This window comes from Pseudorca crassidens, chromosome 2 (genome assembly GCF_039906515.1).
Source record: "Pseudorca crassidens isolate mPseCra1 chromosome 2, mPseCra1.hap1, whole genome shotgun sequence".
Lineage (NCBI taxonomy): Eukaryota > Metazoa > Chordata > Mammalia > Artiodactyla > Delphinidae > Pseudorca > Pseudorca crassidens.
The window spans coordinates 55,923,769-55,938,007 of record NC_090297.1 but is presented as its reverse complement, the minus strand read 5'-3'; the positions used below and the strand labels follow the sequence as shown (position 1 = coordinate 55,938,007).

The window sequence follows — 14,239 nt, the reverse complement described above, 5'->3', positions numbered from 1 at the left end:
TTTTAAAAATTAAAAAAACAACTTTATCACACACCCATGTATGTACCACCAAGACTTAGAAATACAATATTATATATACAGTTGAAGACTCCTGTCATCCCCTCTCAATTCTATTCCACTCCTATCCTCTAAAGAGGTAACTATTCTTAATTTATTTATAATTCCCATACATACTTCTATCCTTTTATAATATAAATGTATAAAAAAATTGTCTTGCACATGATTACATTTTGTATAGATGGCATCATACATGCTTCTATAATTTGTTTTTTCCCTCAACACTGTTTTTGAGATATATTGATAGTGATACAGAAAACTCTAGTTAATTCATTTTAAGTGCTGTGTAACATTCCATTAAATGACTATACCAGAAAACAAACAAACAAAACTGTGTTGCTAATCCCTGGCTCACTGCAGAGCTTGCAGATCCAGAATTACACTGCATTCTTTACTTTGTAGCCGGCAATCTATTCAGGGTCATTGAGAACTTCTCTTTCCCTATGTTGAGTTAAAGCACTCAGGGGAAAGTGCCCACCACCCAAACCCTGGAAGCCTGGGTTTTTGCTCCCGTACTGAAGTACAAAACTGCACTCATGAGAAAGACTCTCCTTAATTGATGATTTTCCATGGGGTCAAATCTCCCATTTCCCCTTCCATTTCCAATCACCCAGCAGGTGTCTAGAAAGCCATATGTAAGGGTTTGCCGAAGCCTTCCATGTCAGCCTGAGGTCAGTTCCGTGGAAGGGAAATGATTTTGGAGAAAAGTGACATTACTTCAGAGGCACAGCTTGGTTTGAGTACTGCCTTGGGCTTAGTAGTTAGAAACTGGAAGATAGTGAGAAGCAAAAAGGTAAGGAGTTTGTCCCAGGGTAATGCCTGGAATCAGAAAAATGCAGAGACATTGTCTCCAACAACTATTCTGCCCATACCAGCTGTCCTTTCCAGTTTACAAAGCACTTAAAAGAGAAAGCCATCTTGCCAGAGGCTTTAACCATCCTGAGAAAATCTACTTTCCTCTTGCCAAATGTTCACTGAAAAACTGTTCTTCTACTTACCCATTCTACATTTCCTCAACAATAAAAGAGGGGCCTTTATTGAGGGGGATTGGTTCAAGATGGCGGAGTAGAAGGATGTGCGCTCTCTCCCTCTTGTGAGAGCACCAGAATCACAACTAACTGCTGAACAATTATTGACAGGAAGACACTGGAACTCACCAAAAAAGATACCCCACATCCAAATACAAAGAGAAGCCACAATGAGACGGTAGGAGGGGCACAATCACAATAAAATCAAGTCCCATAACCGCTGGGTGGGTGACCCACAAACTGGAGAACAATTATACCACACAAGTCCACCCACTGGAGTGAAGGTTCTGAGCCCCACGTCAGGTTTCTTAACCTGGGGGTCTGGCAACGGGAGGAGAAATTCCAAGAGAATCAGACTTTGAAGGCAGCGGGTTTTGATTGCAGGACTTCAACAGAACTGAGAGAAAAAGAGACTCTACTCTTGGAGGGCACACACAAAGTAGTGTGCGCATCAGGACTCAGGGAAGGAGCAGTGATCCCATAGGAGACTGAACCAGACCCACCTGCTAGTGTTGGAGGGTCTCCTGAAGAGGTGGGGGGCAGCTGCAGCTCACTGCAGGGAAAAAGACACTGGCAGCAGAAGTTCTGGGACATACTCCTTGGTGTGAGCCCTCCCGGAGTCCGCCATAAACCCCATCAAAGAGCCGTAGTCTCCAGTGCTGGCTTGCTTCAAGCCAAACAAAGGGAGAGAACTCAGCCCCACCCATCAGCAGACAAGCGGATTAAAGTTTTACTGAGCTCTTCCCACCAGACCAACACCCAGCTCTACCCACCACCAGTCCTTCCCATCAGGAAGCTTGCACTAGCCTCTTATATAGCCTCAGAGGGCAGATAGCAGAAGCAACAACAACAATCCTGCAGCCTATGGAACAAAAACCACATTCACAGAAAGACAAAATGAAAAGGTAGAGGACTATGTACCAGATGACGGAACAAGATAAAACCCCAGAAAAACAACTAAATGAAGTGGAGTTAGGCAATGTTCCAGGAAAAAGAATTCAGAATAACGATAGTGAAGATGATCCAGGATGTCGGAAAAAGAATGGAGGCAAAGATTGAGAAGACGCAAGAAATGTTTAACAATGACCTAGACGAATTAAAGAACAAACACCTAGAAGAATTAAAGAACAAACAGATGAACAATACAATAACTGAAATGAAAAATACAGTAGAAGGAATCAATAGCAGAATAACTGAGGCAGAAGAACGGATAAGTGACCTGGAAGACAGAATGGTGGAAATCACTGCTGCAGAACAGAATAAAGAAAAGAAATGAAGACAGCCTAAAAGACCTCTGGGACAATATTAAATGCACCAACATTCACATTATAGTGGTCCCAAAAGGAGAAGAGAGAGAGAAAGGACCCAAGAAAATATTTGAAAAGATTATAGTCAAAAACTTCCCTAACATAGGAAAGGAAATAGCTACCCAAGTCCAGGAAGCGCAGAGAGTGCCAGGCAGGATAAACCCAAGTAGAAACACGCCAAGACACATAGTAATCAAACTGACAAAAATTAAAGACAAAGAAAAATTATTAAAAGCAACAAGGGAGGGCTTCCTTGGTGGCGCAGTGGTTAAGATCTGCCTGCCAATGCAGGGAACATGGGTTCGATCCCTGGTACAGGAAGATCCCACATGCCGCGGAGCAACTAAGCCCGTGCACCACAACTACTGAGCCTGCGCTCTAGAGCCCGTGAGCCACAACTACTGAGCCCATGTGCCACAATACAGAAGCCCACGCATCCAGAGCCAGTGCTCTGCAACAAGAGAAGCCACCACAGTGAGAAACCCGCACACTGCAGCGAGGAGTGGCCCCCACTTGCCGCAACTAGAGAAATCCCGCATGCGCAACAAAGACCCAATGCAGCCAAAAATAAATTAATTAATTAAAAAAAAAAAGCAACAAGGGAAAAATGACAAATAATATAAAAGGGAACGCCCATAAGCTTAACAGCTGATTTCTCAGCAGCAAATCTACAAGCCAGAAGGGAGTGGCATGATATATTTAAAGTGATGAAAGGGAAGAACCTACAACAAAGATTACCTGGCAAGGATCTCATTCAGATTTGACAGAGAAATCCAAAGTTTTACAGACAAGCAAAAGCTAAGAGAATTCAGCACCACCAAACCAGCTCTACAACAAATGCTAAAGGAACTTCTCAGTGGGAACACAAGAGAAGAAAAGGACCTACAAAAACCCAAAACAACTAAGAAAATGGTAATAAGAACATACATATTGATAATTATCTTAATGTGAATGGATTAAATGCTCCAAGCAAAAGACAGGCTCGCTGAATGGTTACAAAAACAAGACCCATATATATGCTGTCTACAAGAGACCCACTTAAGACCTAGGGACACACACAGACTGAAAGTGAGGGGATGGAAAAAGATATTCCATACATATGGACATCAAAAGAAAGCTGGAGTAGCAATACTTAGATAAAATAGACTTTAAAATAAGGAATGTTATAAGAGACAAGAAAGGACACTACATAATAATCAAGGGATCAATCCAAGAAGAAGATATAACAATTATAAATATATATACACCCAACATAGGAGCACCTCAATACATAAGGCTACTGCTAACAGCTATAAAAGAGGAAATCGACAGTAACACAGTAATAGTGGGGGACTTTAACACCTCACTTACACCAATGGCCAGATCATCCAGAAAGAAGATTAATAAGGAAACACAAGCTTTAAATGACACCACAGACCAGATTTAATTGATATTTATAGGACATTCCATCCGAAAACAGCAGATTACACTTTCTTCTCAAGTGCACACAGAACATTCTCCAGGATAGATCACATCCTGGGTCACTAATCAAGCCTTGGTAAATATAAGAAAATTGAAATCATATCAAGCATGTTTTCCAACCACAACATTATACAGATTAGAAATCAATTACAGGGAAAAAAACATAAAAAACAGAAACACATGGAGGCTAAACAATATGTTACTAAATAACCAAGCGATCAGTGAAGAAGTCCAAGAGGAAATCAAAAAATACCTAGAGACAAAAGACAACAATCCAAAACCTATGGGATGCAGCAAAAGCAGCTCTAAGAGGGAAGTTTATAGCAATAAATTCCTAACTCAAGAAACAAGAAAAATTTCAAATAAACAATCTAACCTTACACCTAAAGGAACTAGAGAAAGAAGAACAAACAAAACCCAAAGTTAGAAGAAGGAAAGAAATCATAAAGATCAGAGCAGAAATAAATAAAATAGAAACAAAGAAAATAGCAAAGATCAATAAAACTAAAGCTGGTTCTTTGAGAAGATAAACAAATTGATAAACCATTAGCCAGACTCATGAAGAGAGAGGGAGAACACTCAAATCAATAAAATTAGAAATGAAAAAGGAGAAGTTACAACAGACACCACAGAAATACAAAGCATCCTGAGAGACTAGTACAAGCAACTCTATGCCAATAAAATGGACAACCTGGAAGAAATGGACAAATTCTTAGAAAGGTATAACCTTCCAAGACTGAACCAGGAAGAAACAGAAAATATGAACAGACCAATCCCAAGTAATGAAATTGAAACTGTGATTAAAAATTTTCCAACAAACAAAAGTGCAGGACTAGATGACTCTACAGGTGAATTCTATCAAACATTTAGAGAAGAGCTAACACTGATCCTTCTCAAACTCTTCCAAAAAACTGCAGAGGAAGGAACACTCCCAAACTCAATCTACAAGGCCACCATCACCCTAATACCAAAACCAGACAAAGATACTACAAAAAAAGAAAATTACAGACCAATATCACTGATGAATATAGATGCAAAAATCCTCAACAAAATACTAGCAAACAGAATCCAATAACACATTAAAAGGATCATACACCATGATATAGTGGGATTTATTCCAGGGATGCAAGGATTCTTCAATATATGCAAATCAACCAACATGATACACCACAGTAACAAATTGAAGAATAAAAACCATATGATCATCTCAATTGATGCAGACAAAGCTTTTGACAAAATTCAACACCCATTTGTGATAAAAACTCTCCAGAATGTGGGCATAGAGGGAACCTACCTCAACATAATAAAGGCCACATATGAAAAATCCACAGCAAACATCATTCTCAATGGGGAAGAACTGAAAGCATTTCCTCTAAGATCAGGAACAAGACAAGGATGTCCACTTTCGCCACTGTTATTCAATATAGTTTGGGAAGTCCTAGCCATGGCAATCAGAGAAGAAAAAGAAATAAAAGGAATACAAATTGGAAAAGAAGTAAAACTCTGTTTGCAGATGACATGATTCTATACATAGAGAATCCTAAAGATGCCACCAGAAAACTACTAGAGCTAATCAGTGAATTTGCTAAAGGTGCAGGATACAAAATCTCTTGCATTCCTGTACACTAACAACAAAAGATCAGCAAGAGAAATTAAGGAAACAATCCATTCACCATTGTAACTAAAAGAATAAAATACCTAGGAATAAACCTACCTAAGGAGGTAAACGACCTCTACTCAGCAAACTATGACACTAATGAAAGAAATCAAAGATGACACAAACAGATGGAAAGATATACAGTGTTCTTGGATTGGAAGAATCAATACTGTGAAAATGACTAAACTACCCAAAGCAATCTACAGATTCAATGCAATCCCTATCAAATTACCTATGGCATTTTTTACAGAACTAGAACAAAAAATCTTAAAATCTGTATGGAGACACATAAGATGCTGAATAGCCAAAGCAATCTTGAGGGAAAAAAACGGAGCTGGGGGAATCAGGCTCCCTGACTTCAGACTATACTACAAAGCTAAAGTAATCAAGACAATACAGTACTGGCACAAAAACAGAAGTACAGATCAATGGAACAGGACAGAGAGCCCAGACATAAACCCACACACAAATGGTCAACTAATCTATGACAAAGGAGGCAAGGATATACAATGGAGAAAAGACAGTCTCTTCAATAAGTGCTGTTGGGAAAACTGGACAGCTACATGTAAAAGAATGAAATTAGATCACTCCCTTACACCATACACAAAAATAAAATCAAAATGGATTAAAGACCTAAATGTAAGACCGGACACTATAAAACTCTTAGAGGAAAACATAGGAAGAACACTCTTTGACATAATCACAGCAAGATCATTTTTGAGCCACCTCCTAGAGTAATGGAAATAAAAACGTAAATAAAGCAAATGGGACCTAATGAAACTTAAAAGCTTTTGCACAGCAAAGGAAACCATAAACAAGATGAAAAGACAACCCTCAGGATGGGAGAAAATATTTGCAAATGAATCAACAGACAAAGGATTAATGTCCAAAATATATAAACAGATCATGCAGCTCAATATTAAAAAAACAAACAACCCAATCCAAAAATGGGCAGAAGACCTAAATAGACATTTCTCCAAAGAAGAAATACAGATGGCGATGAAGCACATGAAGAGCTGCTCAACATCGCTAATTATTAGAGAAATGCAAATCAAAACTACAATGAGGTATCACCTCACACCAGTTAGAATGGGCTTCATCAGAAAATCTACAAACAATAAATGCTGGAGAAGGTGTGGAGAAAAGGGAACCCTCTTGCACTGTTGGTGGGAATGTAAATTGATACAGCCACTATGGAGAACAGTATGGAAGTTCCTTAAAAAATTAATATGACCCAGCAATCCCACTACTGGACATATACCCTAAAAAAACCATAATTCAAAAAGACACATGCACCCCAGTGTTCGTTACAGCACTATTTACAATAGCCAGGTCATGGAAGCAACCTAAATGCCCATTGACAGATTGATGGATAAAGAAGATATGGTACATATATACAATGGAATATTACTTAGCCATAAAAAGGAACAAAATTGGGTCATTGGTAGAGAAGTGGATGGACCCAGAGACTGTCATACAGAGTGAAGTCAGAAAGAGGAAAACAAGTATCATATATTAACACATATATGTGGAATCTAGAAAAATGGTACAGATGAACTGGTTTGCAAGGCAGAAATAGAGACACAGATATAGAGAACAAATGTATGGACACAAAGGGAGAAAGTGGGGTGGGGGGGGTGGGATGAATTGGGAGATTGGGATTGACATATATACATTAATATGTATAAAATAGAAAACTAAAAAGAACCTGCTGTATAAAAATAAATAAAATTCAAAAAATAAATAAAATAAAGGAAGCAACTTTCACATACACACACACACAAAAAAACCCCAGAGAGTAAGACTTTAGAAGCTGAACCCTATCCCCAACTTGCCATCAGTTGTGTTACTTAGAAGTATATCCATGTCCTCTGTCACACTGTCCAGGACTACACAGGACTTCTTGGATAAATTTTTATATTCTCTCCTTGCATTCAACTCTCTCACACTATGAACTAGGTTTTATTATCTCCACTTTACAGATGGGAAAAACTAAAGCTCAGATCAAGCCCTAAACAGTTTAAATATGAAGTCAGACAGTCAGCACTTGAACTGTTCTCCATAGTAGATCTTATGCACTAAGAAGGCAGGAACTGCCATAGTAATTAGAAATAACATCCCTTAATGTTTAATAGGGCAATCAAATTCATTTATTAGTTTGATCTTCCCACACAGTATACACAAAATATTGGTTGAATTCACAAATATTAATAAAGTTCACCGTATATAATATCATCTTTCCCTATCCTACAGAAAAGAGCTAACCTCAACCTCAGCTCTGGGTAAACCTCTCTGTGCTTGCATTTCCTGAGCTAGGATTTACAAAACATGCCTCTCAGAACTTTTTGCAAATTAAATGAGAAAATGAATATATGTAACAGCACCTAGGGTAGTGCATTCAAGATAGAGGCAGTGGCACCCTATCTGCACTGGGGTGGCTCTCAAGTCAGTGCTTAAGTTAAATGCAAGTTCGATGCAGCACTATTGTAATCAGTCAGTGTTAATTTTCCTTCCTCAATCTTCACCACCACTTTTTTACACATAGCCACTCCCTTTACAGAACCTACAATGTAAGTCTGCCATTGTATGCAGACAGATCTCTGTCAGCCCAGGGAGATAGAAAAAAGGGCTAAGGGACATTTTACTTCTGGTTGCCTTTTCCCACGCATGTTATCCACTCCCTACCACCTGAGGTTTCAGTGTAATTCCAGCCCCAGTACCAACCTGCAGTGATACTTTGTTTTATCGACTATCAGTAACAATAACAGTAGCTACTATTTAGTGAGTACCTACCCACTTGATTAGGGACAGTTTATATACACAATCCCTAATTCCTCCATTGCAGGGTTGCTAGAATTGTCTCTGTTTTACAAGCAATAAAATTAAGATTTAGCGAGTTTAAGCAATTTGCCCAATATAACAGTCCTTAAGTGGAAAAACCAGGATTCAAACCCAGTCTTTTGGTCTCAAACTAACATTGTACCATTATGCTGAAACACCATGGTTTATGTATAGAACAACCAAAACCTGTCTACTTGACCTAAATTCCCCAATAGATGTTTCCAGCAGGGAAACTGTCCTGTTGCTGCGATAGCTGGTTCTGGAATTCAACTTGCATGTTCATTCCTTATACAATAAGTGTTTCATCAGCATCATTAGGGTCTAACTTGAACGTTCTTCCAGACAGAGACACAACGCTGATAGTTCAAATGCTTTTGACTTGCAACATCTGCTTCCAAATGAACATGCTGCTTCTCTTCTTAAACACCTAAACGATCTGTTTTCTATGACAAAGCCTCAGACTCCCAGGATCAATCCCTTCGCCTCAGCACACAAATGAATTAATATCCTAGCTAGAACACCAGGATTTCTATGCTGATTCTTTTTGAAACATAGCATTCATGCAGCATGATCAAGTGTGTCTGTGTATGGGGGCAAGGGTGGCAACGGGGGGTGGTTAAAGTATAAACCAAGAAGTCCTGTCAGATCATGTTTTGGTGCAAATGTATTATATGCTTTTCATATTCTTTCTCCATAACTTTTCTTAAAAGTGAATCAGAAGGTATAATTCAAGCTTGTCATCATATTCCCATGAGTGCAAAAATAACTTACATTTCTACAAATATTTTTGAGCCTTTTAATATACATTACAAATATTTTAGACCAATCACATTTTGTTGGTGTAACATATTTACAAAACAAAAAATATATTACAATAAATATGAACGAAACAGTGAATCCGATCAACAACGAGCTCTGTCACAACCAGGTATTTAAAAGGAATGCGAAAACCTGTTGGTCTGCATATGTTAAGAGTTTTGAGATGAATAGGGGTCCAGAATTATAATGTATCCAGAAAAGAGATAGGGAACATCCCAAATTTAAGTTAGGTAAGATTCTTTCTCATTGCTAATTACATAATGTTTAATGATGTTTTAAACTGTGAACATTGATGAATTATCCAAACATGATACAAAGCTAATATAGTTCTATCATTTCAAAATGTATGTGACATTCACATAATATCCTTTTAATTATTATCATTATATACTGTAGTTCACACAATATCTACAAATGTGAATGAGAAAAAAGAGTCACAGCAACATGTCTCACATTCCAGTTTTAAATAAGACAAGCACATACTGCATCAAACATTATTTTATGTTAATAAATAACACCTAGTTTTTTATGGTTACTTTGAACAGTTTACAGCTGTATATTTAAAAAGAGAACATTTTAGGCGAGTTTCACATTGTCAGCAAAAGGTAAAATAAATAATGAATCTTTATAACAAAAAAAAGAAAGAAAGGAAAGGAAAGGAAGAAAGAAAGGAAGGAAGGGAGGGAGGGAGGAAGGAAGGAAGAAAAGGAGAAAGAGAGAAGAGAAAGAACGAGAGAGTTGTATATAGAACATAAAGTATTTTTGACATGCTGCTTTTCTGGTACAGTCTGCCACAAGAAAATGAAAATAGAAACAAAAAAATGATTGTCTTTTAAAAACAAGTTTTGAAAGCTTTCTACCATACTGAGCATAAACCTTTTAAGACTAGAATGGAGATTTTTTTTGCCATCTGCTTTGCATATATACCTTCTGCACACTGTGTGTGTGCACACCCAAAGAGATCTACTAAAGTCACAGGATAATAACAACTGCTTGCCCCTTAAAATGAGAAACAGCCAAAACACTGAACTGAAATCCAACCAGTCTGAAGTCTGCAAAGGTTGCAGCCTTGCTTTACTTTCACAGATGTCCCTGTGTGACTGTTGTTCCTGTGGACCCCCGGCAACTTTTCAAACAATAAACCCCACTGGGATAATCCAAGGGGTCCAATTTCCTCAGGTGGGAAAAGGAACCTGGTTCCTCAAAAAGCCAGTCCTGACAAGCCATCGGACTCAGTCTGAAGGGAGCTCGGCTCTCTCTCTGCAACTGCCCCTGTCTGGTTACTAGTGGTTAGTGTTGTCGTCTATTCTCTTCCCACAGCTACTCACAACCCCGGAGGACAAGGGGGTCCATACTACACATCCTTCCTGATCGACTGTGAATGCGCCAAACTGCTTCACAACCCGCTCCCAGCAAAGAGCATTTTCTCTGCTAAGCAAAAGGAAAAGCGTTAAGCCTAATAGCAAAATTAGAGGTTTCCTTCCAATCAGGTTGTTGTTATGGTATTAAGACTTTTTGTTCAAGCATCCAGTTTTCTAAAGGGAAAAGAAGGTAGCAGCCCAACTTTCTGACCAGGAATACAGATTTCTACACTCTCAGAGTCCCTATTTTTCTTTAGCCAGCATTTTCACGAAATTTTAGCTTATCCAGGAAGCGTTGGTAGTAATCACTGGATTATAATATAATCACTTCCCACATAATTCAGGTTCTTTTACATCTGTCAGTCCTCTTGACCAAAAGAAGTATACAGTATTATGCTAGAGACCATAGTAAATTTCCACTGAAAAAGATACTTGGTGCTTGTGTTCCTGGAGTCTATGTGAAGCCATTGCTCAAACTATATCTTTCCAAGAAAATATGAAAACCATTTAAGTCCACCATGTAACCTTATTATTAGAACTTTTGCTCATCGTCCTATCCTCAGACATTGAGATGGGTGCTATGCCTTTGGTGGCCTCTATTTTCCATTCCCCCACAAAACGCTGAGTAGGCTCCCCAAAGGGCAGGCTGGAATGCTGTAAAACTCTGCAAGCTTATCCGACTAAAAGTTCCTCTCCTGCTTTGGACCTTTTATGGGGGGGGATCGGAGAAAACAAACATCCACATTCCTTATCAATGAGGAATTAATTTACGAGTAACTTAACAGTTAAGTACTGGATACACGTTGCTGGAGTTTTTTGGTTCACCTGTGAAAACCTCAGAACTGTGACACACACTAAGCATTAGCACAGGTCTGCAGCAGAGATGGAAAAGCTCATACATTAATACAAGGGCTTTTGGCCTTGATTTTCAAATTCAGACCAGGCATCATTGAGCTCCATGAAAATCATCTTTGCATATTGTTCATAAGGTTGCCCAGTAGCCTATAGAAAAAAAAAAAAAACCACACATTAGATACCACAGACCAAAGTTTTATTTCTATTAAATTTTTCACTGCTAATATGTGGGCTCTAAGGAATTGAAATGTTTTTCTATTAGGCCATTTCTCTTTTTACAGCCCCATCTACATGCCCCTAATTACTATGACCTCCCCAGGAAGCCCTCCCCCTAGGGATTCACTTTTGGTAGTAGTGGTCAGTCACTGAGTAGGTAACAGAGAAGTTACTGGGCAGCACAAAATGTATCTCCATTTCCAGAATTATCTATCAAATGACAAAGGTTCATGACTGTCTATCTCCAATTGACTAGCCATATTTTGAAAAACACATTTCCCCATTTCTTTTTTTTTTTTAAATAAATTTATTTATTTATTTATTTTTGGCTGTGCTGGGTCTTTGTTGCTGTGCGCGGGCTTTCTCTAGTTGCGGTGAACGGAGGCTACTCTTCCTTGCGGTGCTCAGGCTTCTCATTGCGGTAGCTTCTCTTGTTATGGTTGTGGAGCATGGGTTCTAGGTGCACGGGCTTCAGTAGTTGTGGCACAGGGGCTCAGTAGTTGTGGCTCAGGGGCTTAGTTGCTCCACGGCATGTGGGATCTTCCCGGACCAGGGATCAAACCCGTGTCCCTTGCATTGGCAGGCGGATTCTTAACCACTGTGCCATGAGGGAAGTCCCCATTTTCCCATTTCTGAAAAAAGTTCTTGGAGACCCATAACATAAGGCATATAGTTTGTGAATTTTTCTGGGCTGTTTCCCTTTCTCTTTGATTCACTGAAACACATTATTTCTTTAATACTATCCAGATTAGTCACAAAAAGTGTGGAGAGATGAAAATCAAATATATCAAATTCAAGTACGTGTTCCCAAGCAGGACTTCAGTCACAGCCTCACATCATAGGACTGGTATCCTCAGTCCACAAGACAGCAAGGGACCCAATTCTGTCAGGGAGGTTTCTGTATATCATGGTGATCTCAACTGTGCCATCCCGTAGCTGAAGTTTCTGACAACGTGCAGCACGTACATGTGTACGTACTTCAATGAAAACATAAACTGGCATAATCAATATAGTGAAGCATTTAGTTCCATTCTGAGTATTTTGTTAATTCTCACCAAGTTTGCCAACTACGTTCTAAAGCTTTTTTCACTTTATAATCCTGGCTAAATATCCTGCTATATCTCTAAAGGAGAACATTTTCCTGTCCAGCTCTTAGCCCACCCGTAAGTCAAGACACAGTTTGTATCTGTTCCCTGAAAATGAGTCAGTGGTGAACCTTACACCTAAGGAAGGCCCCTATTCCATTATTTGTAATATATTATTTGATTCCTTTTCTTCTGTTTCATAAAGCGTAACTATTTGTTTAAATACCTTTTTTGAGCCCATGGGATTTATTTTATATAAATGGTCCAAGCAACAAGTTGAAAGTATGATGCTTTGACGCACACTTGTAAACGAACGACAGGAGGCCCAGACACGCGGTGGCGGAGAGCAAGCTGTACTCACTTTATCTGGATGTACCACCAGCACAGCCTTCCTGTACACCTTCTTCACCTGCTCTGGTGTGACCAGGTCTGCCATGCCAACTGGTTTCCACTTAGTCTCCCCAGCCCACAGCATGGTATGCATCGTGGACAGAAGGGCTCTGATATTTCTCTCTTTGCCTTCAATCCATTCCAGAATCTGTAAACACAGGGGCAGTTAAGAGATCCAAATGCTCTCGAGTCCAGAGGGTCTCCACTGTGACTCTGGAAACCCCTCCTGCTCCAGCAACGTCGAGTACCTGCATACTCCAACCTGCCCTCTACCTGCTTTTCTTCCTCCACCCCTGACCTCATCTTTCTGGTTAACTCTTCATCATCCTTCAAGAGCCTGTTCAGGAATTTCATACTGCTCTGCCTTTGAGAGTTTGAATACTTTCCTTCTTCTCTGGCCCCCCCTGAGTTAATTACTCACTCCTAAAGTATAAACTCCATGAGTGCCCACACCATGTCTGTCTGGGTCCCTGCTATCTGCTCCATCTAGTATAGTGACACAGAGACACTAAAAAAAAATCCTTTGGATAAAAGAACAAATTTCTCCGGGCTAACTTTTAAACATGCTTCTATCATAATATGTGTGACACTTTATTGTAATCATGTGTTTGTCTTTCCCTGCCACTAGGCAGACCTGTTTGAGGAAAGGTAGTGTTTTTAACATATCACTGTAACTCAGAAATCAAATAGTATGCCTGGCATGGAACAGAGCTCAAAAAGGGTTGTTAAATGAATACATTTAGTCATTCATTCCAACTACGAGCATTCATAGTTTGAATCTTCATAGTTCGAACAAATGAGATGATTAAATTGAAGGGTTTGCAACAATGCATCAGCATTTAGCACATAACAAGCTTAGTCAAGGTAAATGATGGCTACTCTCCCAAACGATTTAATACCCCGTACCAACTAAATAACCAAGCATGGTTTAAAAGACATAAATGACTTCCTTTTATAGAAAACTGTCAGAGTTTACCTAATGAACGAAGGTTCTTGAGATGGAGCACAAGGTTTTTGGAAGGAATATAAAACCTTTTGGATGTTGTATGAAGTGCAAAGCAAATACAAACAAAGGATCCTATATTGTACTCCAAATAGTATCTGTACGTCTTCAACAAATGTTCATATCTGTAGGGAAATTATGGCGAAGAACAGTAGTATA

The 14,239-nt window shown here is 39.1% G+C and overlaps 1 protein-coding gene across 4 annotated transcripts in view; it reads right to left on the bottom strand.

Moving 5' to 3' along the window:
- Nucleotides 1–9,133: 9,133 nt before the first annotated feature.
- DNAJC6 (DnaJ heat shock protein family (Hsp40) member C6) overlaps nt 9,134–14,239 on the bottom strand; it is a 162,857-nt gene continuing 157,751 nt past the window's right edge. For all 4 annotated transcript variants that reach the window (XM_067726445.1, XM_067726444.1, XM_067726447.1 and 1 more), the window contains 2 exons: nt 13,049–13,225; nt 9,134–11,533 (listed from right to left, as the gene is read on the bottom strand). In XM_067726445.1, coding sequence (XP_067582546.1) covers nt 11,432–11,533; nt 13,049–13,225 — 279 coding nt within the window. In that variant the 3' untranslated portion in view covers nt 9,134–11,431. The remainder of the gene's footprint in view (nt 11,534–13,048; nt 13,226–14,239) is intronic.